Source organism: Squalius cephalus, assembly GCF_949319135.1.
Source record: "Squalius cephalus genome assembly, chromosome: 5".
NCBI classification, from domain to species: Eukaryota; Metazoa; Chordata; class Actinopteri; order Cypriniformes; family Leuciscidae; genus Squalius; species Squalius cephalus.
The window spans coordinates 17,021,118-17,034,157 of NC_137126.1; the positions used below are offsets into that span (position 1 = coordinate 17,021,118).

Here is a 13,040-nt window from a genome sequence, read left to right on the forward strand (position 1 = left end):
CCAGGGAAAGTTTTGTTCGATTTAGCCAACTAAGATATGTAACCCCCTTCCTTAAACGCACTTAAACACAAAGACGTTACTTAGCACATAAAGGAATGCAGATTTCCATGGGTAGACATACAGAAACATGATGACGAGACTGTTGCTGAACAGAACAAGATGATGTGTGTGAACCCCCACACAGCCTAACCAATGTGCAGACTACTGTACAATCTCTACGCCCTGAACAGGTAGTCTGAACACTGGGAAAGCGGGGCGGGAATGGCGCTTCACAGGGAGATGAGTCCAACAGCACTGAGGAATGAATCTGTACAAAAAATTAACGATCATGATGTACAACTTTGAACATGCATTCTGTTTTTCAAATCTTTTTTTGGAAGTAAGCATAGAAAAAGGGAAATGAGAAAGTTGATATTTATTAGTGACTTTTGACTTTGTATTTGCTTGAAAATGGAGCATTACAGCAGGCCGTTTGCCATGGTCATATTGCATCAGTTTTACTTGTTTAATTATTTCATGAAGCAGACTATTGTACGTTTATTATTCAGAGAAGCTTGCCAAGATGCATTTCAGACCTTTTAGAATGTATACACTTTTTGCTCATGTTCTATAAACATATATCCATTATTTATATCTATCTAGAATTTATCTATTTTATTTCATATATCCATTTAAAATTCCCCCAGTTTTCCTAGCTGTTGGACAGCCCATTGTCCCTCTTTAACTTTAAACTTTCAGATTTGTTTCTACCATATGCAAATAATAAAAACTTCAAAGGGGCAGGAAATACCTCAAAAGTTCAATGCATCTGTGGAAATCAGATTTGGCATTAGACGTTTCGATTGTCCTCCGAAAACCTCCATCCATCCTTTTCTCCGTCTCTGTCTCTCTTTTGCTCTTGCTCCGTTCGGCTGGACGTCCGAGTGTGTGAGATGCCAAAGAGTGGTGGGTGAGTGGGGGAGGAGGAGGAGAGGAGGGTCCTTTAAAACCTCTGCGTGTTTGATGGTGGTACGAGAAGGCAAAGAATGTGGGTGGCAAGAAGAGTTAGGTTTCCTGGCCCTTTCACTCCCGTCGACTCATAAATCCCCCTCAGATCAGCGGCAAAGTCTTAGATAACAGATATACAAAATGATGATATACATGCAGTATTTGCATCGCAAAACTAATTTGTAACGCACAGCGTCTTTTCGTACTTTTTCAAATGTAGATTTTTCAGAATTGACGTGGCAGACTTTTGACTTTCCCCTGGAAGAGTTGAAAAGAGGCAGAGGGAGAGAAAGAGGTGGAGCTTTTTTTGGAGCATTTTTTCCCTCCGCCTTAAGTTTATGTTTCTTTTCTCGTTAAACAGGAAGTGAGAGGTCAGAGGTCACAAAAAAGTAAGACAAGGAAACCTGGTACTAATGAAGACCTGTCAGACTCAACATTTTCTTTGAGATGTATTTCTGTGTGTGTGTGTGTGTGTGTGTGTGTGTGTGTGTGTTTTTCTATCCCGGTGGGGACTTCAACCTGAATGCACACTGAATCATGGGGACTCGTCTCACAGTGGGGACGTAAATTGAGGTCCCCATGAGGAAACAAGCTTATAAATCATTACAGAATTAGTTTTTTTTTAATGTAAAAATGCAGAAAGTTTTCTGTGATGGGTAGGTTAAGGGGTAGGGCTATTGTAAGGGGATAGAATATACAGTTTGTACAGTATAAAAAACCATTACGTCTGTGGAGAGTCCACACAAAGATAGCGAACCAGACTTGTGTGTGCATGTGTGTGTGTGTTTGTGCGTGTGTGTATGTGTGTGTGAAGTTGTGGGTGGTGGTGCTGACTGAGTTTCTTGGCATGGAGGCGGAATTGTAATATCTCCAGATGTGTAGTCATGTGGTCTGTACCTCTCTTCATGCTGCTATTTATTCTGAACCTCACTTCCTCTACTCGTACTGGATAAAGGGCTCTTTATACTGGCCCTTGTGTTTTAAAACATGCCTGCAGACAAGAATTAAGGTGCTTCGGAAGTTAGTTCACATTAAGGCTGAAGTTCATGCTCACCACAGAATGTTTCTCTGAAATGCAGCAGGGTTCTTAAAATTAAATGTTAAATAAGATGCTAACATGGATGTGGTCTATAAACAAGAGACATAAATAATCCTGACACCGTTTGATCCGTCCTTGGTGTCGGGGGCTCCCCTTACATTGGTTTTTGTGGACATTAATCTCTGAAACTGGCAGTGTGGATGGAAAGTTTATCGTCACTAGATGACACCATCTGCTTGGTCAGCGTTCTGAAGCCTTGTGTTTGAAAATCAGTCTGAATTTCTGAGGTTCTTAAAGGAATGCTGTGTTCAACTGAAGTTCAGCTCTCTGCCAATGATTCTGTTGATTACCACAGGCAATAATTTAAACTTCTTCCTCAATCAACAGTGTTTACAGTAATGCATTTACAATGGAATGACTTTTCACGAGAGTATAGCTATGACTTGAACATTATATGTGTTAACATGAGAGTATAGTCACTTACTGACTATTCACTTAAAATCACTTAATGACCTTCTGTGACAATTATTTTCAGTCTTTTGAGTTCTTGCCTATTTAGTGTTGATAAACCTAGTATTTTTCACATGGTGTGCACGGTTACCAGTACATGGTGACAGATCTACCCACCTCCATCCATCCATCCATCCATCCATCCATCCATCCATCCATCCATCCATCCATCCATCCATCCATCCATCAGTCAGCTTTTCATCCATGCATCAGATTATAGCCTTTACCAAACTTTTATGTTTTTTAGACGCTCTCGAACACCAAAGTTTATAACAAATTGTAATTTTAGAACTCACCATTGTGAGCTGTATAATAGAGTATATTGATCTTCATTATCGACACGCAGACTAAAGCATTGGTACCTGTTCTATCATGGTCTGTTACCATCATATCTTTGCAATTGTTGGTGCATATTCTTTACGTTCACAGAACTTGTATAAACTATCGGCTCCACTGGTATGAATTGAATTAGGGAAACAAGCTTTTCGGTATGCCGCACCTAGTGATTGGAATCATTTACAAAAATGATTTGAAGATACAAAACTTGGTGTCAATATGTACTTTTAAATCTTTGGAATTTTCAAATGTATTTAAATAAGTATTGGCACTGTTGTTATTGTAATACTGTAAGAATCTCTGTTGCTGCTCATCTTGGACACTTCTGAAAAAGAAATTCTTAATCTCAGATTAAAGGACAATACTTCAATCGATAAATAATATTATAATATATAAGTATATTAGAGTTCTGGCTTCAAGTATGGTTAAGGTTAGCTGCTATACAGATAATTTTGTGTTGATGCTAAAATGAATTCCTCTGGTGGTTTGTAAGAAGGTTACTCAATATGTGCATGCTTCACCCTGTTAACATGCAAGTGTTTTCATCTTCACTCCCTCTTCTCCTCCTACACTCTTCATGTCGTCTCTCAATAGCTTTTATATTCAAAAGGAATAAGCATCAATCAAAATGACAAATCAAAATTTTCTGTCCCCTTTAGGTATACAAAATCTCTATATATATATAATAAAAAAAATACCCACACTTTAATAAAGTAGAGTTTATTTACTTCAATCTATACAGGATTTCCATCTCCAGCTTGTGTGTTCCTGATTAAGTGTATGAGTCATAACGCATGATACTCAGTGTGCCATTGCAGGCTTCCAGTGTGGAATCAATACTCGCATCACAAGTACGTGTTAACCCTTTAATGTGATAGCTGCTTTGGACGAAACACAAGCAACAGTGTTGTTTAATACCCTTGAATTGTATCCATATACATGCAATCATGAAATAATTCTAGGCTATGATACTACCATACAGAAGCGTGCAGTATTGTATTCTAAACATAGCTCTATTCTTTGAAGCTGTTTGTTTTTGCAAATGCAGGATCAGCTATGCCTATTTTGGTCTATAATAACTCTTCAGTAGTCCCTGATCTGATAGTGTTCTTTTTTGCTCTGTTCTTATTCCTCTTTAATTGTGCTTATTGCCCCCTGCAGGAGAAAGAGAAGAAGTACATGCTGCCAGTGGACAACCTGAAGCTCAGAGATATAGAGAAAAGCTTCATGTCCAGCAAGCATGTGTTTGCTCTCTTTAACACTGAACAAAGGTAAGAGAAAAAAAAAACATTTTACTCTCCACAGAGCTCTCGGAAATACAAAAATCTAATATTAATTTGCACTTCTATTCAAAAGTTTGGAGTCTGGAGGACTTTTTAATGTTTTTTAAAACAAGTCACTTATGCTCACCAAGGCTGCATTTAACAATAATATTGTTAAATACTATAACAATTTAATATGTTTAATATGTCTATTTTCATATGTTTTAAATCGTGTGATGGCAATGCTACATTTTCAGAAGTCATTACTCAGGTCTTCAGTGTCAAATGATATTTAAAAGAAGTCTCTTATGCTCACCAAGGCTGTGTTTATTTAATCAAAAATACAGTAAAATTGGTAATATTTTGAAATATTATTACAAATTAATTATATTTCTATTAATGAATTAATAGAAATTAATTAATTTCTTTTTTAATATATTTTTTTATGTAATTTATTCCTGTGATGGCAGAGCTGAATTTTCAGCATCATTACTCCAGTGTTCAGTTCATTTTAATATGCTGATTTTGGTGCTCAAGTATCATTTCTTCTTATTGCAGTAATACTTTTTTTCTCAATGGCATTTGTCTTACAATTCTCTAAACTGTAAGTTCAATTGTCACAACTGTTTGTTTGAACTCTATTACATGTCTGCAAAATGTAGTAACTCACCCAAAACATTTTATTCATGCTTCAAAACCTAGTTATTGTGTCAGTAAAAAGTGTTTTTGTCATCATGTGAGCCATAAACATCAAAACGTTTAAATATTTTTCACCATGGCAATATTTGTTATATACAAATTTCATACAGTTTTTTTTCTACTTTTTTTTTGTTGACAATTTGTTGATAATTTGTTGACTTTGAAAAAATGTCAGTATTGTTCAGCTGAACGCTCTTGTGTATCACTCTGAGCTTTTTAGATTCAGATTTCAACAGAAGGTAAAAATGTACTAATTAAGTCAATACTGTAGTACACAAAAAAAATGAATATTTGTATTTATGCAGTACATTTTTGTAAAATGTTTTACATGTAAAATGAAAATTCACAGTTGCTTGTTCATTTTTACACACTCTATTATGTCTTCCCCTAACACCATCTCACATTCTTTTATGTCTTCCTATTGCTCTTCCATGGCAAGCAACTGTCAATTTTCAGTTTAAGTGTAAAGCATTTTTACAAAAATAATTGTACTGTATGAATACAAATGTATTTATACTGTACTCCTGTAGCTGCTGCTGTGTAGGGTTGTGACGTTCCTCAATGTTGAAATAGTAGTGATTGTGCTGGGCAAACTCCATACTTATGTTTCCAAATTTGATTGGTTGATTAAGATTGTGATTACTATTTCAATATAACGTCAGGCTATTTGCCAATTTAACAGACATTACAAAAATTCCATGTCAGATATTTATGGAATATACATGCATGTCTAACAGATTTTGACAACTAAATGCACCATTTAGCAAGTGATGGTTCACATGATGAAAGAATGTTTAGAAGTTGTTAAGAGTTTGACAATTTCACTGAAAATCAACTCATCATTTTTGATAAACAAGCAATGTGCGTTTAGTTACTCTGGACAATTGCACTTACTCTTTTGCACACATGTGCCAAAACACATGCAATTTGCTTAAATCAATAAGAACTTCAAATCTGATGTGAACAAGAATCTAATTGGAAAAAAAAATATCATTCGAGAATTGAGCCAAAGTGATTGAGAAAAACTGTTATTCTAAGTTATGCAAGTTATGCAATACATCTCAAATGACGGTATTGTATATACACAATCTGACTTCATTCATTGCTAATGCTCGTTGTCGGACTGTCGTCTCAGGAACGTGTATAAAGACTACAGGCAACTGGAATTAGCTTGCGACACTCAGGAGGAGGTGGACAGCTGGAAGGCATCCTTCTTACGAGCTGGAGTCTACACAGAGCGAATCACTGTACGTGAATGCCTCCACTGATTAACTCAAGTCATATTAACTTGAACATTCCTGTGATGTAACAGCTGGCACATGTATATAACCAATAATAACCAACACAATTCTAACAAACCACATTGAATTACATTGATAGCTTACTAATTTTATTAACTTATTGTGCTTTCTTTGCTTTGTCTGCAGGATAAAGAGAAGGTAAGTTTAAATTTGTCTCTGACTCTTCGATTTTTCCCTCCTCCAAACGTCTATGTCATATGCAAACTTATTTCTCTCTGAGTATCACTATGTGTTGTATTTAACAATGCTTTGAAATGATGGTGTGAACTCCATCATTAACAGGTTAAGGGTAGGGTAGGCAATTTCGTGGAGAGGATGGCAATAACAAGCTAGTTTTGAAAGCATTATATCCCACCCTCCCTTCAGAGCGTCTCCAAAGCCACGCCTCCTCCAAACATATGAACGCACACTGCAGAGTGCAAAGCGCCACAAAGACGGCGTTAAATTACCTCATGTCTCAAAGCACATTACATTACAATAATAATGATCGTAAACAATTACAGAGCTCTTACCTGTACCATCTGATGACTGCAGATTAATTTCGGTGTTGATAGTTTTGACATAGAAACGCATAAATTTGAGTCAGAGGACGTGAACAGCTCTGGGTAGAACGTCACGGGTTGCCATCTCGTAATTATGGGATGGCGTGAACCAGTGCTTAATTTGTAAAGTGGGAGGTCCCGGAGCGCAGAGGGGGGGTGGATCCGGCGACTCGAAACGGGGGTTGGAGGTAACGGAACAAAATAAAAATTACACTGCCTACGTAGCTTCTCTGCAGGGGCGGCGCCAGAGAATTTTTAACGCATGTGCTGAGGGGGTGCTAGATCATTGACAGGGGGAGCTGCGCAAAACTTGGCCACTAAATATTTAATATTCAATTATTTTAATGATCACAATTAAAGTTTTAATTTTATTAAATTGAACAAGCGCAACATTCAGCATTCAATCAAATATTCTAAAAGATGTAGGCTATTATTAATAATAATGTTATTTCAACATAATATCTCGTTATTTCAACATATGTGTGCATGCAACAAGCAAGATGTGCATTTGTAACGCGTGCATTGATTTTTATTAATAAAGTAGTGTTTTCTGACAGTGTCGACTGCAAAGATGAAGTTGACGATCGCCATCTCCGTAGTGAACGCGCCTATACAGAGAAATGCACATAATGAATTACATAAGAGTAGAGAGTAGCCTTTTTCTTTTTTCGTTTTGAATTATTTAGTTTAAAGACATTTCAAGCTTTGTGTATTTGATGTATTTCTCATGTCTGTGTGAGGTATACACTGAGTTTCGTTAAGTTAGGATGACATGCGCTCCAGTTAACGTGCAATGCAAGTGACCGCGCGGGCGCCTCCATGATTATATTGTCTGTTATATTATATACTTCTTATTCATTAAATCCAGGCAATTGGTTGATGAAAAATGTATTAAAATTAAGATACAATTTATACAAAATGAAATTCACTTTAAAGAAAGGTTTTCTACAAAACAAAACTTAATGAAGTGGTCAAAATCATGTCTGACCCACTCCATGTCTCATATTGCGCATCCTATCTTACTCGTGCAGTTCACTTTTCATAAATCAACATAAATGGAAAAAAAATAACATTATAATATTTTAACAAATATGAAACTAAATGCGCTTATTTAATGGCTACAACAGTATAGTGGGCCTACAGACTCTCTATTTGTACAAATTGCTGCACATTCATTTAATTCTGAATTTTGCACACACAAGTTGAAAGGCATTTGTTCAAATCAAGTTCATGGATAATTGTGCGTGTCTACTGCTGTGTCCACCGTGGTCTCCACATTCTTGATCAGCGGAAACGATTTTTAATTGTTTGGGATCTGACTGGCCAGCGTATTTGAAGTTAAGCAAACTTTGCTGTCTTTTTGACATTTTTCCCCTGAGTGAAACGATCGAGGCTAACAGCAATCTCAACTAGCACAACAAGCGCGCAAGTCATGGTAATGTGTCACTTAGTGTCTCCCCCTCTGTCTTACCCTGAAAACACCTCAAAACGCATCGAAAATGCAAACACAAGATTTTTGTAGAACTTCAATGGGGAATAAAGACTAACCAGACAAATAACAACATTGAACACTACACAAACAGCAATTTTATTTTTTTCATTTAGGCAATTCATTTTCCATAGTGACACAGGAGGTGCCGGATCCAATAAAAAAGGTTCCGGATCCAACGTCGGAGGTGACGGAACATGTTCGGCGTGTTCCGGCTCAAATTAAGCCCTGGCGTGAACGCAGCATGAGCTCTGTTTTGGTTCAGGAGGAACTGTAAAAGGCGGGTGCTGTTTGTTTGTGGCGCTCGGCTCGGACATCGTATCATTGCATTCGGACCAAATACAAGGATTGGACAAAGATGTTTTGGTCCTGAGACTTCCATAGGAGATATTTGTACATGTTTTATATATTAAGACCACTTCTATTATTGATTGCTATCAGGATGTAAAGTGAGTTTCAACCAGAATAACAAAAAGTTACAAAGAATTGCCTACCCTACCTTTAAAGGGTTAGTTCACCCGAAAATGAAAATTCTGTCAGTAATTACTCACTCTCATGTTGTTCCAACCCCATAAGAATTTCGTTCATCTTCGGAACACAAATTAAGATATTTTTGATGATATTTTTGATGAAATCTGAGAGCTGGATCCCTCCTCCATAGGCTGCTAGGTAATCGATATCTGCCATCCCAGAAAAGTTAGTAAAGACATCGTTAAAATAGTCCAAGTGACTACAGTGGCTCAACCTTAAGTTTATCAAGCGACGAGAATACTTTTTGCGCGCAAAAAAACAAACAAAAATATCACACATGACCAGTGTCTGCCAATAGTGAGCCTACGTTCGGACGTACAACCCAGAACTACGTGAACTCACTCAGAAGCCCACACAGAAGAAAATGAATAGTTGAATAAAGTCATTATTTTTGTTGTTTTTTTGTGAGACAGCTCTCAGATTTCATCAAAAATATCTTAATTTGTGTTCCGAAGATGAACGAAATTCTTATGGGGTTGGAACAACATGAGGGTGAGTAATAACTGACAGTTTTGGGTGAACTAACCCTTTAAGAAAGGAGATTGATGCCAGAACAAATTTTCGAATTAATCGTGATCTAGATTGATTACTCATGATAGGCCTGAATTTATTTGCTTTACTATTTCACTCTTTGTTCCTTATTGTGTCCCTAATTTCATTAGTGCCAGTAATATGTAAATATCAATGTCTTGATGGCCCTCAGCAGAGTGATGCCAGTGAGGAGAATGGCTCAGATCGCTTCATGCACTCGATGGATCCTCAACTTGAGAGGCAAGTGGAGACCATCAGGAACCTTGTGGATTCCTACATGGCCATCGTCAACAAGACTGTGAGGGATCTCATGCCCAAGACCATCATGCATCTGATGATCAACAATGTAAGCTGTTTTAAATTACGCGGCTTTGATATACCTAAAATAATTCCAATGCAATTTCTATCATCCAAACCTAAAGGATCCTGGTGGGATCAAATAAGTATCATATAAGAATCAAACTGTCCATTCAAGAATCAGGTTTTTCCAGTAGGATCTTACTGGATTTTAAATGGATGTTTCTTAGCCCTGTAGTCACTGACAAAAAATTATTTTTATCCTTGTCTTTGCTTTCTCTTCCCATAGACTAAGGACTTTATCCATGCTGAGTTGCTTGCTAACGTGTACTCGTGTGGAGACCAGAACACTTTAATGGAGGAGTCAGCAGAACAGGCTCAGCACAGGGAGGAGATGCTGCGCATGTACCATGCTCTGAGAGAGGCCCTCGGCATCATTGGTGACATTAGCACCACCACAATCTCCACTGCCATGCCCCCACCAGTGGATGACTCCTGGCTGCAGGTACAAGGAGGACCTTCAGGGCGCAGGTACAGTGTCATCTTTTTCAATAAATCAACATTGTTTTTGTTCAGAAAGTTTGAAGTAGTTTTAAAAGCTTAAAATTGTTAGATTTTAAGTTGTTTCAAAAGCTTGAAGTCTGGAGGTTTTAAGGCCACGCAAAATGTCATATGTTTTAGCACATTTGTAGAAGTTGCTAGCATGTTTTAACATTTTGTTAGAAAAGCCAGGAACACACTGCGCCTTAAAAAATGTCCAAATGAGGTACGTAGAACAATAACTCTGGAAAACAATGAAGGGGAACCACTAATTTGAATATCTTTTCGATAGATGAATGAAATGAAATAGATAAATGAAAGTCTCAGAAGAAGAATAATATTACGTTTTAACAGAATATCAGTGTGTTGTCTTTCTCAAGCCAACATAATAATCTTTTTATTTTCTCAACAGATCTCCAATGTCTAGTCCCACTCCCCAGCGCCGGGCCCCACCTGGGCCCCCTCGTCCTGGTGGACGCACAGCCCCAGGGCCCCCAACTGCTGGAGCACCTCCTGTGCCTTCCAGACCTGGAGCCTCTCCTGACCCCTTCAGTGCCCCCCCGCCCCAGGTCCCCTCTCGTCCTAACCGTGCCCCACCAGGTGTCCCCAGGTGAGTCAGAGAGGACGTTTATTAGTACAGTAATTGTGCAAAACTTTATTACCATCTCACCTATAAATGAAAGTTATGATGTTTCAATGTAACTGATCAGGTGCAAATGCATTTGAAATGTTTAATATAATTAAATACAACCAAGCTGACAAAGTATGTATATTACCACTAATTGTGGGGAGTAATATGAGTGCTAATGGTGTCGAGAGCAATGATCTACAAACTATCCTCCATTTTACACCCTTTTTACAGCCTTTCTGCCCTGACCTGATCCCTGCTCTTTAACACAATACAGATCAGTAACACGCTTCCTGTCATTTCTACTTCTCTCTCCTGTCACAATCCATTACCTTTTCTCAGCTCACACACTCCTATACACAATCCAACTCAGAGACCTGCGCTAACAAACCCCTCACATTTTTTTCAACTACACTGGTTATCTTTTCCCATCTCCTTGACATTCATCCATCCATCCACGCGAATATTCATTCCAATGCAGTTTGAACTTATTCAGTTCATTTATTGCTTGTATAAATAGAAACATCAGTGCATCAGATTTGTGAGATCATTCTCTCATGATAAACATGCTTTGGAGGAAAAGATAAATAAAACCGACCATTTAAACAGGACAAACCATGGAGATGATACATTTTTGATTCCTCCATTGACTCTTTTCTGTCAACCCATGTTCTCCTCAAACTCAGTCCCGCTAAATCCCTTCCACAATGATTCCGGTTATTCTTTCAGAATTTCTATCAGTGACCAATGAGGAGTTACGCAAATGGTATGTCCGACATATTGTCCTTATGTTACATAACCACGTCCTTGCATGGTTCCATCTATAAATGTGTTAACATCTGCTGTCCCCTGACACCCCTCATTCTCTAGATACTGTAAGTCAATCAGATATGTCACCACACTGTCTGTTATTGTCTATTTATTTGTTCAGAGTATTTTATGTTTCTAATGGCACAACAATGCTTAGAACTGCCATTTAATTACATAAGGAAGTGATGCCTGGTTGAACAACTTGTATTTAGTTTCAAGCCATTGTTATTTTTAAGGTTGACATAAGTTAACATGGTTTTAATGTATTTTTTAATCTTTAATTTGTCATTTTGTACATACATTTTTTTTAACTTAATAATTAATAATTGTATTGTATTTAATTTAATTTATCTTTTAAAGTCCCCCTGTTGTCAATAATTATATCCCTTAATAATTTTATCCCTGATCACCAAAATTACATATTTAAACGTTTTTTTCATCGAATACAGTCTTCATGCCTTAAATTAGCTTGAATGTAACTCATGTACACCCTTGCCTCATTTAGTAAAAAAACATATTCTATGAATATGCAAATTAGCCCCGCCTCCACTCACTCATACCAGCTCAGAGATCCACTCGTTGACGTGATTGATTACGAAGGTAGTTTGTGACGTCAGAAACATCAGCAATTATAAACCGCGTTTTTGAGACTGTCTTTGGTTCACTGCAGTTTTAGAATGATTTCTAAAGGAGAAAAGAGGAGAAAATACTCAGCAATGGTGTTGACTTATGAATTATGAGTTATGAAGCATATTAAAAAGACCACATGGACATTATAAACAACATTAAAAGCTAGATTTTCACCACAGGGGGACTTTAAATTGTTGTCTTTTAATTGTTTTGAGACAAATAGATCCCATAACACATCTAGGTTTTTCAAATACTTTTTTGTTGTACTGTATATGACGTGTATGTTTTTTATATGATGTGTGTTAGTTGTTTTTGGGGTTTTTTCACAGAAAGAATTTATTTGTGAAACTTAACATGCCAAATGTTCAGTTATGGCTCTGAAAATCATCTAGCTGGCTATTTCTTGAATGTGATTTGGATTAATCATTGAAAAATCCATTTTTTTTTACTGAATAAGCACATTTTAATCTGATATGGAAGTCCTATATGTTTAATTAATAGCCTACGACACCACAGATTTTGCAGTTCATGAATCCTTTGATGAATCCACCTTGTTTATCATGCAGTATATGTTCATTTTCAGTGCTCATTGTTACTGCCTTTGTCTTCATGTTCTTTTGTGTTGTTCCTAATTGTGTATTTTCCCCTGTTGTCTGTCTGTCCCTCTGTTTGTGTGTCTGCATCCATCAATCTGTCTGTTGTCATCTTTGAAGTCGGAGAGCACCGGCCTTCCCCACCAGATCCAACAAAGACTCGCTCACTGAGCATTAACACTGGCGATCAGCAGACACGATAACCACTGACCCCTCTGCCACTATACACATGCATGCTCACACACACACACACACACACACACACACACACACACACACACACACACACTCAATGACACAAGCACACACCATCAA

At 37.4% G+C, this 13,040-nt stretch overlaps 1 protein-coding gene across 9 annotated transcripts in view; it reads left to right on the plus strand.

The window, feature by feature from the left end:
• The window catches only part of dnm1b (dynamin 1b), a 51,871-nt gene that overhangs the window by 35,692 nt on the left and 3,139 nt on the right, over positions 1-13,040 (plus strand). For 2 of the 9 annotated variants that reach the window (XM_079870658.1, XM_079870665.1), the window contains 6 exons: positions 4,034-4,143; positions 5,969-6,080; positions 6,261-6,272; positions 9,403-9,573; positions 9,814-10,055; positions 10,477-10,674. In XM_079870658.1, the coding sequence (XP_079726784.1) occupies positions 4,034-4,143; positions 5,969-6,080; positions 6,261-6,272; positions 9,403-9,573; positions 9,814-10,055; positions 10,477-10,674 (845 nt within the window). Of the gene's footprint in view, positions 1-4,033; positions 4,144-5,968; positions 6,081-6,260; positions 6,273-9,399; positions 9,574-9,813; positions 10,056-10,476; positions 10,675-10,926; positions 11,305-11,421; positions 11,459-12,845; positions 12,924-13,040 lie in introns of those variants that run through there. The other 7 variants (XM_079870662.1, XM_079870661.1, XM_079870663.1 and 4 more) reach the window with 7 other exon arrangements.